This window comes from Lepidochelys kempii, chromosome 8 (assembly GCF_965140265.1).
Source record: "Lepidochelys kempii isolate rLepKem1 chromosome 8, rLepKem1.hap2, whole genome shotgun sequence".
Classification (NCBI taxonomy): Eukaryota; Metazoa; Chordata; order Testudines; family Cheloniidae; genus Lepidochelys; species Lepidochelys kempii.
The window spans coordinates 36946294-36964470 of NC_133263.1; the positions used below are offsets into that span (position 1 = coordinate 36946294).

The 18177-nt window shown below is 40.8% G+C and overlaps 1 protein-coding gene across 10 annotated transcripts in view; it reads left to right on the plus strand.

The window, feature by feature from the left end:
* Positions 1 to 18177, plus strand: part of ANKHD1 (ankyrin repeat and KH domain containing 1) — a 206664-nt gene continuing 188487 nt past the window's right edge. For 7 of the 10 annotated variants that reach the window (XM_073356055.1, XM_073356058.1, XM_073356056.1 and 4 more), the window contains exon 1: positions 1 to 387. In XM_073356055.1, the coding sequence (XP_073212156.1) occupies positions 112 to 387 (276 nt within the window). In that variant the 5' untranslated portion in view covers positions 1 to 111. The remainder of the gene's footprint in view (positions 388 to 18177) is intronic. The other 3 variants (XM_073356060.1, XM_073356061.1, XM_073356065.1) reach the window with 1 other exon arrangement.

The following is an 18177-nucleotide window of genomic DNA, read 5'->3' on the forward strand; positions in this document are numbered from 1 at the left end:
CGGCGCTCCTAGTCCGGTTAGGTTGTGAGAAGTTAGTGGCGCTGCTGCTGGTGCTGTGAGGGGACGGAGACGGCTGGGCTGTGAGAACAGCGGCGGCCCCGGATCAGTGCGATGCTCACGGACGGCACCGCCGCCCCTGTCGGCGACGAGGAGATAGACTCGGTCACTCCCCGTGCCGCCCCCACCGCCGAGGCCCCCGCCGCGGCCGGGCCCGCCCCGCTGGGGCTGCGGGCCGTGCGCCTCTTCGGGGAGGCCGGGCCCGGCGGGCCAGGAGGCCCCGGAGCGCCCGACGCTGGAGAGGCCGCCCTCGACTTCAAGCTGGCGGCCGCCGTGCTGAGGAGTGGGGGTGGTGGCGGTTCCGGCAGCGATGAGGACGAAGTGTCCGAGGTGAGAGACCGATGGCCGGGCCGGGCCCGGCTTCTTCGCGCTCAGCCGCTTCCTGACTGGCCTAGGCCGGCTCCTACCGGCAGCGGCGACCTGGGGCCTGACCTTCTCTGCTCTGTAAAACGGGGCCCAAAACCTAACAGCGAGTCCGGGGGTCCCAGTGCTAGGCCTCCTGTGCACCCAGGAGCGGGGGCCTCCCAGCATCCAACCGCTTGTCTTGTTATGCGCCTTCAATCGTCGTGAGCGGGGGAGGGTCCCAGTACCAATCCTGTGCCCGCGGAATGGGGGCGTGGTACCGCACCCAAACTCCTCCAGTGTGTCCCTAGACTGTGGGGCTCAGCACCTCCACGTTCTCGTCTCCATAGCCAGTTTGAGGGGCGGGAGGCGGGTCTCATCAGCCTAGTCCCCCCCGGCTGGGAGGAGGTGATTTGAGCACCTCATCTGCACCCAGTCTTGGGGAGATGGGGTCCCAGCACCCACTTTTGTTTGTTTAGACTGATGGTATGGGTGGGGCAGGGGTTTAGTATATTCCTTCTCTCATATAATGTAGGAGGGTGGTGGTGGCGGCTTCCAGTACCTGGCCACCCTGAACCTACTCTGTACTCAGTCTTAAAGATCCCAGCACCCACTTATTGCTACTTCAGACTCGGGAGGAGGTGTGGGGGTTCCCATCACTTAGTCTTGTGATGAGACGAGGGGTTCCCCCACCCTTTCTAGAGATGGATGGAGGGAATTGCAGTCTCTAATCTCCCAAACACATGTATAACTTGAAGGGGGGTGTGTGTGTGGTGGTGGGCTGTATACCCATCAACATCCTATTTGGGGTCGGTGGGGGTTCTAAACTCTCAGTGAACACTACTTCATCTGGTCTAGGGAGGGAAGATAAATCTAAAGTTTTCATCCACCATCACCACCCACTGGTGCTATGGTGGGGGAATGAGTTCAGTTTCTCCTGTCAACTAATTGAAGGGAAGAGTTTCAAGGTCTTACCCACTACTACTGCCTCCACCTAAGCAGATTGTTCCTAGTGTCTAAAGCTCTCCAACCTTTGCACATCTTTGCAAGAGGGAAGAGATACAATGAACATAATACTGATTTCTCCCCCCCCCCCCCCAACCAGAATTGGATGCCTGGAGTGGATTGATGCTTGAACATCTCTACTTTACAATTTCACCTGAAGGGATGGAAGGAGGGGCCAGCACTTATTTTGGTGTCTAGGCAGTCCGTTGTGCATGTGTCCACTCACCCCCAGACCTGGTGAATTCTGAACTGTTAGGTTTTGTCTGACTAAGAAAGTTGCACTAATTTAATAAAAATACATATTTTTAGTCCAATTGATTTAGTTAAACTTTCGTAAACCCCTGTGTGGGCACACTACTTACAGCTTTCTGAATAAACTGACATATCAATTCAGCTTAAGTGTCCACACCAGGACTAAACTGTTTTTTAAATTCTAAATAAATTGGTGGCACTTTTGTGTGTGAACATGGCCTCAATTTGAGGTTATGGCCCATAAATATCTATGTTCTTGTAAATATTCAAACTGAAATAACCCTCAACCCCACTGGAATATATTTGTAAAATACTTGAATCCGCTCCACCCGCTAGCTTAGGAAAAAATACCAATTGCTTTTCTGTTGGTATCTAGCATGTATCAAGCCTTCTATCTCTGTTCCTTCACATTTCAGTGTATCTCTGTTTTACAGCAGTGTTTACAAAACACAGGTCTAAGTGAGAACCACTCTGAGAATCTGTTAGCTAATTATGAAATCAAGAAAGATCTAAAACATACCTACAGAGATTCTGAAATAGTATATTTATTCTGATATTGATGCCATCATACTGGTAAAGATTCTGCTTTGGAAATTTATCCTCTTTGGGTATGTCTATGATGCAGATTAAGCGATGACAGTAACATGGGTAGGCATACCTGCACTAACTTTAATCTGGTGTGGGTAACAATAGTGTGAAGATGTGGTGGTAGGGTTTTCAGTGTGGGCCAGCAACAAGAGGTCATTGGTTACAGTCATTGGCAGGCTTGTACTGGGATGGGTAAGCCGTGCTGAAGTCCATGCCACTATGTATTTACTAATATTATCCCCACTAGCTAGATTAAAGCTAGCATGGGTATGCCTACCCATGCTACAATCATACCTTAATTTGTGATGTACCTTTAGTTACCTACTTCTCCATCTCAAGAGATGTGGATGTCTAATTGGTGTCTGTGAAGTACCATTGTGGAGATTCTCTGGTGAATGAGGCTATATAATGGCAAAGTACTATTTATAGTTGATGTCTGTAGATTCATTATAAACCATTGAGGGCAAAAAAGATTAGGAACTTTGTTCAAACACTTGCTCAAGGCTGGTTTAGCAAATAAACAAGAAAGCTCTTCTTGCAGAAAGACCTTTCTTGTTTAAAACATTTTAAAAGGTGCTGCCAAATAAATATTCAGAGGCTTCCAAAATACATGCGTAGATAAATTGGCTTAGTGTTTCTACCTGAGTTTGATCCTGAATGTGCTCATTACCTGTGCTCAGTATTTGGCAGAGATGACTGTATGAGGAAACATGACAGAGAAGGATGAGTCTTGTGACTGATTCCCTGCTAGGTTGTTATGGAACAAGGTTGACACAATTCAGGAGGAGCTATCTTTTAGCCTCCTTCTCTGTGGGAGAATATTAGAGGCACCTGCTGCTATTGTTCTGTGTTCCAAAGAAGCAACTGTAAGCTCTTGGGATGGAAAACTGCAGCGCTTGAATTAGACAGCTTTGAAAACTTAGCAAGTGTCTGAACTGTGGTCTCAAGTCATGAGTCAGTGACTCGGGTGTATGCTTTGAGGTACTATCAATGCTTGGAATTAGGGAGCACTTGAAGGGAGACTTAAAAATAAATAAATAGTGTGCTTCTGTTTATCCAGATGGCTTGGATGACATCCAAAAGTTCTGGATAAATGGAAGTGTTTTGTAAGTGACATAGGGTTATATGGGGAACACACTGGCTTCGGGTAACTAGGATTTTCAGATAGCTGGAATTATACTGTACTTGAAATGAAGGTTTGCCATGTCCCCTTAATCTGGGCTTTTTCTGCAGTTGGCTTCTATAGTTTTTTAAAAAAAAGAAACCTTGCTGAAATGACATCAATAACAAGTGTATGTACATATGGCAGTATTCTTAATATTTATAGATACTAAGGTCAGAAGGGACCATTATGATCATCTAGTCTGACCTCCTGCACAATGCAGGCCACAGAATCTCACCCACCCACTCCTGCGAAAACCTCTCACCTATGTCTGAGCTATTGAAGTCCTCAAATTGTGGTTTAAAGACTTCAAGGAGCAGAGAATCCTCCAGCAAGTGACCTGTGCCCCATGCTACAGAGGAAGGTGAAAAATCTCCAGGGCCTCTTCCAATCTGCCCTGGCAGAAAATTCCTTCCCGACCCCAGATATGGTGATCAGCTAAACCCTGAGCATATGGGCAAGATTCACCAGCCAGATACTACAGAAAATGCTTTCCTGGGTAACTTAGATCCCACCCCATCTAACATCCCATCACAGGGCATTAGGCCTAATTTTCCATGAATATTTAATTACCAAAACCATGTTATCCCATCATACCATCTCCTCCATAAACTTATCGAGTCTAATCTTAAAGCCAGATAGATCTTTTGCCCCCACTGCTTCCCTTGGAAGGCTATTCCAAAACTTCACTCCTCTGATGCATTGATGTGATTTTTAATATGGTAAAATAACTGGACTAGGATTAGTCAATGGCAGGTGAAGAAAATAACAAAATAAAATCATCATGGAGGTGCAGAAAATAGAATACAACACAAGTGTAAAACAAATACAGGATTCAAAAATGAATACAATTTCACAAAGGCAAGCTAAGTAATACTTACAGCATTTCTTATCTGAGGTTTCAAAGTTCATTAAAATGAAAATATTATCCCCATGTTGTAGGTGAGGAAACTGAGGCACAGAGGGGATGTGATTTGCCCACAGTCACACAGCCAGTCAGTGGCAGAGATGGGAATAGAACCCAGACCTCCTGACTCCCAGTCCATTGCCCTATATCCTGCATTATTCTGCATCCTATGAGACACTTAATGGAAAAAAACAGCTGGGGTGGGGATTGGGAAGCCTTTAAAGTAGAAACAGTAATTGGATATAACTTTTGAGCAATATCTTTCTTAGTTATTTTAAAGGCTTATTGTGTGGATGGAGGCAGAGGAGATGGGCATCAGATATAGAAAAAAACAAGGAAGGAGAATAATGAAAATGAATTAGTTTTGAGTCAGCAAAGGCCAAGAAACAGTACATATGGGGAAAGATTAGGAAACCTTGAATATGTCTCCATTGCAGTTAGATGCTAATGGCTGGCCCATGCCAGCTGACATACCCCTTATGAACACATTTGTCAGTTTGAGTTCAAAAGAAGGGTTTAAAGGGAACTGAATCTAGTGGTGCAGATGAACTATGAAGAGGCTAATAAGGTGAGAGGAGATTTGAGAAACTGACACCTGTGATCAGCAGTAAAAATACGTCTAGTGCAAATTGGTCAGTAATTACGGATGATTCAAGCATGATCTATGGGAATCATATGAAGTAGAAAATCTTTTGCCTAGTACTTCTGGAAAAAATTAAGAGGGAAGCTGTAATTCTCTTGTACTTACAGAAGGTATTGCCACCAAAGGCTGTTTAACTTTGGAATCACCACAGATTTCCCATGGGTTTGGTAACAATAACAAAGGTCAAAAGATTCACATTTTAAACTTGGCCTGGGTTTGTAGTTGCAAGCTGCTGTGGCCTATTTTAAATGAGTTAATCTAGTTCTGAGTGAGCTGCCATCCCTGTGAAGCTGGATTCTGTTGAGGCTCTGGCAGTAGGTGCTGATGGAGTGAATAGGCATGGATAATGAACTATCTTCTTGATACTTGCTGTGATCCCTATAGGTTAAGTAGGAGGTATGTTGGCAGGTGCATATATGTGTGTGAAGTTTAGGCTACCTGTCCTTTGGCTATAGAAGATTACTGGGTCCAGGGCTATCAATATGTGAATCTCTTACCTTTTACCAATATTACATTAATTAAATTATTTAACTGAAGTCTGTCTTTTAAAAAGGGAAAACTGGGCTGCAGAAATAGAAGTACCAAATTGGAGTAAAGGACTATGATAGTTGAAGTATTTGCAATATTGTGTGCCTCACTGACCTATTGTAAAATGAAAAAGCAAGTCTGAGGTCATCTATAATGATAAAGGTACTCAAGGATCTTAGGGCTCAGAGTGGAGTCTGACTGCAATCATATACAAGTTTTGCAGGCCTCTTGTGTTCATAGTTATGTAGTCCTGATTCTTCAAAGGAAATTGGAGTTCACCCCTGCTGTAGAATGTCATTTAGTTCATTTGCATCCCTTTTTCAGAGTGGGTGGCCTGACAGCAGAATTGCCTTATGTATAAAATTTATTTGTTGCATAAGCCTCTGGGTATATTTACGTGAAACACAATTAAAAATCAGACACAACCTACCTTTAGAGTCCCTATGGTAGGTACCCCGTATCCTCCTTAATACGTAAGGATTTCTTGCAAGATGGATAAAAATAAATTATTTTAAAAAATCAAATGGGAGTTTTGATCAGATTTCTTTTAAATTTAAATTGCATTTTTATTTAGATATAAACTTCTTAAATAAACCCTTTAAAATTAAATCCTGAATTGACAACCCATGTTAAGGCCTAAACCTAATATAATCTATTAAAATTTAAATAAAGCTTCATCAGTGAGTCCTCTAAAACCTTTAATGAGCTAAAGGGTGCTGCTATTTTAATTATATAATGAATCAGGGAGAAAACATCTGTAATTTTTGAGGCCAACTCAAGCTTTGTAAATGTAACAATGTCATGTAATGCATTATCTATTTTCGGTCTTTATAACAGAGCAAATACTAATATTTACATTTTTGCAAATATGTAAGTATTTTGAAGAACGTGGGGACAGACTTCCAAAGGTATTTAGTCACCTACAGATACAAATAGATGTCTAGTGAGATTTTTTCAGAGGTGCCAAAGCAGATTATGTGCCTGCACACATTTGAAAATCCCAGTAAGCACTTCTCTGCATCTTGAAGCACCTAAAAAAAATACCTTTGTTTCTGGTCACCGCGGGACAGATTTTTCAATCTGTCAGCACATGGACTATAAATAACACTTGCTTTGTTTAATAAATCGGTTAATTTGAAATGCAAAACATGTTTTGATAAAACATATATTGAGTATCCAGTATATTTAAGGTTGTTTATTATAAACAGTTTTCAGATGTGGTTCTTATACATTTTTAATTGATTCCAGTTAAATTTACACATGAGTAAAATTAACTAGTAAATAGAAAGTGGTGAATGACATTTCTTAACCTACAACATTTATTCATGTTCTTAATTAATTATATGTTCGGCTATATAATTGTTTATATTATATTTACACACACTTTTTGCTAATCAGGAAGATAAATATCAAATTTAGTATAAAAACTATATTTAGCTGCAAATCAGCATGTGTAAATGCTGTACCAACCAATGAGAATAGGTACTCTCCTAAAGCAAAATTCAAAGTACAAGTTTAAAACATGATTAGAACTAATGATTTAAATTAATGTTTGTTGCTTGCTGATTCTAATTAGGATTAGAATCAGTGATTTAAATCACTCCACCCTGATTTCTTTTACCCAGTTTGCACTCAAGAAGATGCTTTGGACAAAAAATGAGTCTTGCACGTGTTAAATGGCTGTAATTTTTCTCATTGATTGACTTCAGAAGCTGATTATAACGTGTGCCTTATAGGGGAGCCTTTCTTCTGACCCCAAAAGAACCCTTCCTGGACCCATTTCAGTTCCAAAATTTTCACCTGAAGCAAGTAAATGTAGTTTATGTATCTATCATGAGGACTCCCTGGTAGTTCTCAGTGTTATCAGCTGAAGTCAAAAATACTGTGTCCTGAGGAGTAAGTTCTGATTGTCTTAATATGGACATCTGTATTTTCAGAAGTGATAATATTGCTTCAAATATCACCAAAGTCCTCTTATCTCCTGTGATTTTTATCTTGTCTTACTAATGGAAGTACCCATTTGCGGAATGAGGAAAGTGTAACTTAATAAAAATTTAGGAATTAATGAGTTATACTAATCAAATTCCTTTGTAAATATGGGAAATCTACAACATCATGTTTATGTATTGTCTGATAACTGATGTATTTAAGAGTTAAGGACATCCTGTTTGAAACGTTTCCATTGACACAGTATGATTTTCAACTCCTGTGATAGTCTAAATTATAAGAACAGTTGGACACTCTTGGTAGATTATTCTTATTTGCAAACCAGCTTTTAAAACTACACTACCTCCGTGTAAGCTTGAAAGCTTGTCTCACTAACAGAAGTTGGTCCAATAAAAGATAATACCTCACCCACCTTGTCTAACTATCCCTAAGTTTGAGGTAAATGGGTGATATCAGGTGATGGAGGGGGTCACATTTCAAGCAAAAACCTGTTCCATCAGTAGATACAATCCCAGGGATGGGTTACTTTCTTTTAATGGTTTAAACCAGTCCATTTGTGGTCATGAAGGTAAAGGTTTTCTTTTCTTTTAAATCTAATTTTGGAGGAACTGTGGGGTATGAAATTTTGGGGATTAAAACAGAACAGGCTGTTTTCATTTCCTTTTTCCATCTATAACTCCTAATAATCAGTTTTAATATAAATTGGAGACTTAACATTTTTCCTAACTACTTGTTTGTATAATTTTTTTTTCAGTATTATATCTATCAAAATGTAGCTAGAAGAGTCCTGTTCCTGAATGTAGTATGTGTTAATACCGTGCAATCATGTTGGGAAGAAACACATTCATGTTGCAAATGGTCTCATTTTTCAGTAGTTCTGCGATAACATGAGAACTTTTTCTTCCTCTTCTCTCCCCATTCCATTTTTGGCTGGTAGAAACTTTATAAACATTCATCCTTTCTCTGCAAGGCCGTTTCACAGTATCCCATAATTCTGACTAAGTAGGTCTGGTTGTGACTCGTTTCAGAGCCATCCAGTTCAGCTTTTGAGACAGGTGTTGATAGATGGTTAATTGTTGCAGTCTTTGCTGGTCAGAAGAGCCCAAAACTCTGATTCTCACTTGACTATGTAACACTTCTTCTAGGTCCATTTGCTGGCCCTACTCCAAAAATCCTTTTGTCTGTTTGAAAATAGAAGACACTTTACCCTAAATATTTGTTTAAATGCACAAAAATATGCAGACTATGTGCTTGTGACTTTGTTTTAATGTATGTTAGGGGCCCAGAGTTTCCACTAGGCCCATAAGTTATTCATCCCCAATTGCTTCCAATAAAACACAATCCCTCAACAACTCACTTCTTAACTACAGAAATCAAAACTCCCTGATGAAACCTTTTCTCCCCATCAATATCCTTCTTACCCAGAAACCTTAGTAAAATGATAAATGTTAATATACCTGGAAGGCTAACAAATCTGGCCTCTTTCAGACCAGAGAGAAGGAGATCAGCTTTTTGAGGTAAATGCATCACAAAGAGAGGTCTACAACTGGGCCCCAGTCTTAAATGAAGGGGATCCAGACCATACTACTAATTGCAAACATGACAGTAGAGCACAGGGAGAGAGGCCATCCCTTAAGTAGATATTCAAGCTGTGCATGGTTAAAAGCAGCACATTATTTATTATTTGTATTTTAATCTTCATTGTTAACTTTTTGAAAGACACTCCCAGGTTTCTAACCTCTTTACCACCAGTTCTCAAGTTTCCAGTGGAGTAGAATTTAGCAAGGGGATTGTAGTGGAGTTGCTTTGTTCACTGGAATAGACTTTTGTTAGGCTAAACCTGAAGCGTTATCCTATATTTCATTTGCTGGCTCTGCAGTGGCAGAACATGCGTGTAAACTTGTATGTGCTAGGTTTGACAAGTTTTACTAAAAATGGCACAAGATTTGGAAAAGCTCAGCATGGTCTTCACCAAGCTGTACACTTCTGTATAGTAGGAGACTTGAATGTGGAACGCTCTCAACTTCTTTCAGAGGCTCTGCTTTTTCTTTCTTCCGCTGGCAGTTGAAGGGCATTGCAATTCCTTTTCCTACAGGAGATCCTGTGAGCTTTATCATCTTATGTGGGAGTAGTCATTTTTAAATATTGAGGCGCTCTGGTGTGCCTGAAGCATATAGGTGGGGTGGGGAACAGGCTGATGAATTGCTAGATGGCGTGCTCATCTGTTCTGTTCGTACATTGTTAAGCACTCTTCTTTTTTTGTATTCTCAAGTTTTCTAAAAGTTATCTAGAACTGACTGGACTCTTTTAAAACTGGCACAATTACATAGAGATCACATTTTGAGGCCTAAACTGCTTGACATCTCACAAATCGGACCTTTCACATTGGGCCATGCTTGAAAAAGACCACTTTTACAAATAATTTTTTACTCAACCTGAGCCCAGGTGGCGTTAGCTGATCAAAGCAGCCCCCTCAATGATTTTTTTTTCTAGACTGGGAAAAAGTGTACTTGTAAAATGTGTTTATGTTTTTAAAGTGAACCATTTTCCTAATATAAACAAGACCAATTTTGGGCAGAGTAGTAAATAAAGAAGACTGAATAAACTATGAGCTCTCAATCCACCAGACACTTGGTCTGTTTTCCCATGTTTTCCTCTTTTGAGTTTGACAAGGGTGATGTGAACATTCCTCCTGTAGTGAAGTAGAAAGGAGGTGAGTGACGGCTCCCCCAGCCTCAGCGCGCAAGCATACCCTATTAGGAAGGAGAATGGAATCTTTCATGCCCAGGAATGGGGAGTTATCCCTTAACTTGTGCTTTTTGTGAAGATCCAACCTGAAATATGTACAGTAGATGGTTTTCTCTCCTAGGGTTGCTGGTGGTATAAGCAACTTCCCCCAGTAGAGCATAAAAGACAATCCCAAGGAAGCCCATTAGTTTTAGACAAATGTGGTTTTATGCTGCGTCTGGTAATTTGATATTTTTGTCTTTAATTTTTTTTTTAAATTTCTTGGGTTGAAATACTTGAGCTAGATCTAGCCTTCCTCATCCCAGCCTGGCTAAGCTGTTTTCTGTCTCCTCCTGGAGTTAAGTCATAATATTACATTTCTTATGTTGGTTATTTCCTTGAAAACAGTGATGTCAAACACAGGATTGTTTCCATGGAAATAGATAACATCAGAAATTGACTTCGGTCAAGATCTGAGGGGTGGGAATAAATAAGTTGTGGGGAAACCTTTTGAAGCAGTTATTAAATAATGAAAAAATGGATCAGCTGATTAGTAAACTGATTAGTGTATGCTGAAATATACTTGAACACATATAATGCTTAACAAATATAACTGTTTGCCTTAGACACTAAGGCCTTGTCATCTGTCTGTTTAAGGCCTTCCTTAGGTACAAGACTAGTTTGTTCTCTCCTTGATGTGTATACTTAACTCCCACTAGGTTTCATGTATTATGAATATGCTTTGAGAATAGAGCAGATGGCAGTCAGAACCAACTCTGTAGATATGGTGAGACCCTTGCTGGTAACTGCCAAGAATCACTTGAAACTAAAACTTCCTCAATCTACCTGTCTGCTAATCAGTCCTAGCTGCAGTCTTGTTTTTAGTTTATAACTCTTGAAGTAGTGACTGAAATATCTACCAATCTTGTAGCTTTCTTATAGGCAATTCAAAGGAGTTTCTGCACTTGTTCTGTTTTTCTGCTACCCTTATTTAACCACAACAAAACTACAAGATTACAGGCGCACCTTTTTTGTTTTTAATTTGTTGCCTTTCAAGAATGTTAATTTAATTTCTTTTTTGTGGTCGAACTTCCACAAATCACATGGTCCTGCTCCAATAATGGTTTCATCCTTAGCTCTGCCCTGGTAGTTTCCAGTATTCATGAAACTGTTCAGAGGTATTGTTTCATTTTAAATATGTATTTTGGTATAGGAAAGTTCTAAGTGAGAGAAAATAGTTGAGAGAAATCTGCTGATGTGTTTTATATGGACCAACTGTCCAACTTTTTTTTTAACGTCTGCCCATAAAAGTTATTTGACTTTGATTTGTTAATACTAACCTAAGAAAATTCAAAGCCTAGGACTCTGGATGTCTAACTTTTATCATGGAGGAATGTTCCCATACTGCATTTCTGTCTTGATGTATCACTTAAGTATGTATTTTCATATGTTAACATTGGCCTGAATTTTGAGAAGTGACTGGTGATTTTGGGTGTCCAGCATGAGATGCTTTGAGGTATTGCAGGTTGGGCACCCATAATTGGTGATCACTTCTGAAAATATAAGGCAGAGTTTTGTAAATAGCTTGTGTTACTAAAAGTCTTTTTAAGAAAATGTGTTAAGTAATGTTAACTATGGATACCTATACTTGAATTTCAGACTTCAGAGCACAGCACATGTCTGCTTTGCATTTGGGAAATAGTCTTTCTTATGTGCCCGGTGACACAGTATAAATCTAGTATTTTGTATGATCTACAAAATGAATTTGCAATAGACTGTATTTTGAAGTAAACATATTACAGCCTGGTTCCTACAGTCATGTTGTTTTTTCACTTCCTGATGACAGCTTAATGTCATGGAATGCTGGTCTCTTAAGGGGAGAAAAATCTATCAAAGTATGCAGTTTTGCTTTTTTGTCCTTTGGAGCAGGGTTCAGACTGTGATGTTTGTGGTGGTGTTTTTTGTACAAGTGCAATGTTATCTTTGAATTTTCTGAGGTGGTAAAATGTTTAATATTGAGGTAATTTGCACTCAGTGGTATGTCTCCAACCTCAGATTCACCTGGGTATTCTCCTTATGCTTGCTGACTGCTTAAGATATTCAGCAGTAGACGTTCACTCTGGCTCCTGAGATCTGACAGAGAATCTCTTTTCATGCACAACTTAAGAGGTGTGCAGCAGGGAGCATCTCTTCCTGGGCACCTTATATGTTCAACAAATGAGTGGATGGGGAGCTAACCAGCTCCCTCTACCAAAACCAACCTCTGGAGTGTCTGTCCTCAACAAACTACAGTTGGATTGTTGGCCTTCCAGCAATTCCTCCAGTCTTACTGGGGGGCTGATAACCTTATTTATGCTTACTGGGAGCTTAAAGGGGGCTTCTGGTGCATCCTACTCCCCAAGACTTTCAGTGGGAGTTTTGTGTGTGTTGGGGGGAGATGGCAGCATATGTGTGTAAAGCAGCGGTTCTAATGAGCCTCTTAAGAAGTACAGTGATATTGAAAAATCTGTTGCTTTCTTGTGACACCTCATACTCTACTGGAACCTGTAGGTGGCCCCCAAGGTCTATGCTCCCCCCATGTATCCGTGCTTGTACGCACCTCTTGTGGTCATAAGATGAGAGAGGTGGGGCAAAGCAGAGTAGGGAATTATTGTCCCATCTCCATGCTAAGGCTGTGTCTACACTAGCACTTTTGTCAGTAAAACTTTTGTTGGTTAGAGGTGTGGAAAACCCCACCACCACTAACTGATGTAAGTTACACTGACAGAAGCGCTGGTGTGGATAGCACTATTTTGGCGGGAGATGCTATCCTGCTGACATAGCTACCACCATTCTAGAGGTGGTTAAGGACTATTTAGAAAAGCTGGACGTGCACAAGTCCATGGGGCCGGACGAGTTGCATCCGAGAGTGCTGAAGGAATTGGCGGCTGTGATTGCAGAGCCATTGGCCATTATCTTTGAAAACTTGTGGCGAATGGGGGAAGTCCCGGATGATTGGAAAAAGGCTAATGTAGTGCCAATCTTTAAAAAAGGGAAGAAGGAGGATCCAGGGAACTACAGGCCAGTCAGCCTCACCTCAGTCCCCAGAAAAATCATGGAGCAGGTCCTCAAAGAATCAATCCTGAAGCACTTGCATGAGAGGAAAGTGATCAGGAACAGCCAGCATGGATTCACCAAGGGAAGGTCATGCCTGACTAATCTAATCGCCTTTTATGATGAGATTACTGGTTCTGTGGATGAAGGGAAAGCAGTGGATGTATTGTTTCTTGACTTTTAGCAAAGCTTTTGACACGGTCTCCCACAGTATTCTTGTCAGCAAGTTAAGGAGGTATGGGCTGAATGAATGCACTATAAGGTGGGTAGAAAGCTGGCTAGATTGTTGGGCTCAACGGGTAGTGATCAATGGCTCCATGTCTAGTTGGCAGCCGGTATCAAGTGGAGTGCTCCAAGGGTCAGTCCTGGGGCCGGTTTTGTTCAATATCTTCATAAATGATCTGGAGGATGGTGTGGATTGCACTCTCAGCAAATTTGCGGATGATACTAAACTGGGAGGAGTGGTAGATACGCTGGAGGGGAGGGATAGGATACAGAAGGACCTAGACAAATTGGAGGATTGGGCCAAAAGAAATCTGATGAGGTTCAATAAGGATAAGTGCAGGGTCCTGCACTTAGGATGGAAGAATCCAATGCACAGCTACAGACTAGGGACCGAATGGCTAGGCAGCAGTTCTGCGGAAAAGGACCTAGGGGTGACAGTGGACGAGAAGCTGGATATGAGTCAACAGTGTGCCCTTGTTGCCAAGAAGGCCAATGGCATTTTGGGATGTATAAGTAGGGGCATAGCGAGCAGATCGAGGGACGTGATCATTCCCCTCTATTCGACATTGGTGAGGCCTCATCTGGAGTACTGTGTCCAGTTTTGGGCCCCACACTTCAAGAAGGATGTGGATAAATTGGAGAGAGTCCAGCGAAGGGCAACAAAAATGAGTAGGGGTCTGGAACACATGAGTTATGAGGAGAGGCTGAGGGAGCTGGGATTGTTTAGCCTGCAGAAGAGAAGAATGAGGGGGGATTTGATAGCTGCTTTCAACTACCTGAAAGGGGGTTCCAAAGAGGATGGCTCTAGACTGTTCTCAATGGTAGCAGATGACAGAACGAGGAGTAATGGTCTCAAGTTGCAGTGGGGGAGGTTTAGATTGGATATTAGGAAAAACTTTTTCACTAAGAGGGTGGTGAAACACTGGAATGCGTTACCTAGGGAGGTGGTAGAATCTCCTTCCTTAGAGGTTTTTAAGGTCAGGCTTGACAAAGCCCTGGCTGGGATGATTTAACTGGGAATTGGTCCTGCTTTGAGCAGGGGGTTGGACTAGATGACCTTCAGGGGTCCCTTCCAACCGTGATATTCTATGATTCTATGATGGTTTCATTATGCTAATGGAAGAGCAGCTACACGGGAGACCTTATAGTGGTGCATCTGCAGTGGTACAGCTGTTCCGCTGTAAGGTCTCTAATGTAGACATAGCCTAAATAGATAAACCCAGTAAACTTGATTAAATTATGATCTGACAAACTATTAAATTATTCTGTGATTACCATCTTTTTAAAATTACAAACAGGTTTATTTTTAAATTTTACAAACAGTAAATAAAATTTTTGGTGGAAGACTTTTTTTTGCCATTGACAAACCTTCCTAGTAGTGATTGGTTTGCATAGAATCATAAAAATGGAGGGCTGCAAGGGACCATAATCAGTCAAGTCCGGCCCCCTGCTCTGAGGCAGGACAAGGTAAAGGTAGACCATCCTGACAGGTTTTTGTCCAATCTCTTCTTAAAAGCCTCCAGCCTCCAGTGAAAGGGATTCTATAACCTCTCTTGGAAACGTATTCTAGAACTTAACTATCTTTTATAGTAAGGAGGTTTTTCCTAATATCTAGCCTAAATCTTCCTTGCTGCAGATTAAGCTGATTACAACTTGCCCTATTTCCAGTTAATCACTGTCCTCTTTATAACCACCCTTAACATATTTGAAGACTGTTATCAGGCTCCCTCTCAGTTTTCTTATCTTGACTAAATGTGCCCAGTTTTTTAACCTGGCCTCATAGATCAGGTTTGCTAAACCTTTTTTCATTTTTGTTGCTCTCCTCTGGATGGTCTCCAGTTTGTCCACATCTTTCCTAAAATGTGGAACCCAGAGTTTGATGCAGAACTCCAGGTGAGGCCTCATCAGTGCTAAGCAGAGCAGGACAGTTACCTCCCATGTCAAATATAACACTCTTGTTAGTACATCCAGGAATGGTATTAGTCTTTTTCACAACTGCATCACATTGTCTCGTATTCAGTTTGTGATTCACTGTAACCCCCAGATCCTTTTCAGTGGTACCACCACCAAGCCAGTTATTTCCCATTTTGTAGTTGTGCATTTGATTTTCCTTCCTAAGTGAAGTTCTCTGCAGTTTTTTTATTGAATTTCATCTTGTTGATTTCAAACCAATTCTCCAATTTGTCAAGGTCATTATACATTCAAAGCCTGTCCTGCAAAAGTGCTTGCAACCCCTCCCAGTTTGATGTCATCCAGGGACTTTTATAAGCATGCTCCCCACTTTATTATCCAAGTAATTAGTGAAAATATTGAATAGAACTGGGCCCAAGGCTGAGCCCTACAGGACCCTACTAGATAAATCCTCCCAGTTTGACAGCAAGCCATTAATAACTACTCTTTGAGTGTCTTTCAGCCAGTTGTGCACCTACCTTACAATAATTACATCTAGACCACATTTCCATAGTTTGCTTATGAAAATGTCATGTGGTACTGTCAAAATAAAGATATGTTATAACTACTGCTTTCCCCCATCCACAAGGCCAGTAACTCTGTCAAAGAAGGAAATTAAGTTGGTTAGGCATGATTTGTTCTTGACAAATCCTTGCTGTCTATTCCTTATAACCCTTTTATCCGCTTGTTACTTACAAATTGAATGCTTAATAATTTTTTCCAGTATCTTTCCAGGTATTTAATTTATGTTGGCTGGTCTGTTGTTTCCTGGGTCCTCTTCATTACCCTTTTAAAGATAGGTACTATGTTTGCCCTTCACTAGTCCTCTGGGACCTCACCTGCGTCCATGATTTCTTGAAAATAGTTGCTGATGATTCAGAGATTGCTTCAGCTAGGTCCTTAAGTATGCTAGGATGAGTTTCATAAGGCCCTGTCAACTTGAATACATCTGACTTATCTAAATATTCTTTAACCTGTGTTCCCTATTTTGGCTTACATTCCTTCCCCCTTGTTTAATATTAATTGTGTTAAATATCTGGTCACCATTAACCTCTTAAGTGATGGTGGAAGCAAAATAGAGGTTAAACACCTCAGCCTTCTTGATGTCGTCAGTTATTAGCTCTCTTTCCCCACTAAGTAGAAGATCTACACATTCCTTCATCTTTCTCTTGCTCCTAATGCATTTAAAGAACCTGCATTTAGTGTCCCTTACTAGGTGTAACTCATTTTGGGCTTTAGCCTTTCTGATTTTGTCCCCACATGCTTGTGCTATTCTCTTGTACTCCTCCTTAGCAATTTGTCCATGTATCCACTTCTTTAGGATTCCTTTTCAATTTTTCAGGTCATTATGGCTCTATCAGGAGTTCTGTATTGGCCTTTTACTATTCTTATCTTTCCATCAAATTGGGATAGTTTGTAGTTATGCCTTTAATATTGCCCCTGTGAGAAATTACCAGCTCCCCTGGACTACTTTAGCCCTTAATTTTCTTCTCTTTGGATCTTACTTACCAGTCCTGAGTTTGTTAAAGCTTTGTCTTGTCTTGCTCTCGCTCCTTCCTTTCCGTAGAATCATGAAATCGTCATTTCATGATAATTTTCACCCAATATGCCTTCCAGATGCACTACCAATTCTTCTATGTTGGTCAGAATCAAGTCTAAAATGGCTGTCCTTCTTCCACTTTCTAAACCAAAAAGTTGTCCCCAATACATTCCAAGAACTTACTGGAAATCTTGTTTCACCATATTACTTTACCACAACAGCTCTCTGGCTAGTTAAAGTCCCCCTTTACTACCAGGTCTTGTATTAGATATTTATTTGTTCCTGATTTGGTGGTTCATAGTAGACCCCTACCATGATGTCACCCCTATTTTTCCCCCCCTTCTCTTTACACAGACTTGCAGCTGTTCTGCCCCTCACCTCCTTCTTACCTCAGAACAAGTGTATATATTCTTGATGTATAATGCAACACCCCCTTTTTTCCTGCCTTCCTGAACAAGCCACCCTTCTGTACCAATATTCCAGTCATGACTTATCCTACCAAGTCTCTGTGACAGTTAAATCATAATTTATCTTACGTACTAATATTTCCATTTCTTCCTGTATATTCTCCATTTTGAGTCCGTCTCAGGGCTAGAAACTTATAAAAAGAAAATTAGATCCTCAATAATGTGAAGTCCTGATTTGTTAGAGCTGGTATACCATTCTGACATAATACTTAAACATAATTTTAAAATTGTTCAGGCATTTAATCACATTTTGGTCTTGAACACTAGATCTTAACTAGATTAATTCAGTAAATGAATTTCTCATTTCTCTTTTGCTACGAAGTGACAAAATTAAGACTCTGAGCCTCTGTATTTAGGGGACTATAACTCATGAACCCCTTGTGCAGTTCACTTCCACAGTCACGGCAGCTACTCCGTAACTACCCACTTTCATTTAGCAATCCTATCTAGAGCAGAAATACTAGTGATGGGTACTCTTATTGATAGCAACACTGTTTTAAAAATAGTGGTTTAAAAAGAAACTTGGTAACTTAAACTTCAGTTTTACTTGCAGGATAGCCAAGATTGAGAATAATCTTGTGGTGCTGACTAGAAGACCTCAGTCGTTGACCAGGACCCCATTGTGCTTGGTGCTGTACAAACACACAATATTAAAATGGTCCCTGCCACTAAAAGTTGAGGTTTTTTTGGGTTGCATCTAGAAGACACTCGCCTAAAGAAATGGTAATACTGCAGCTTTCACTT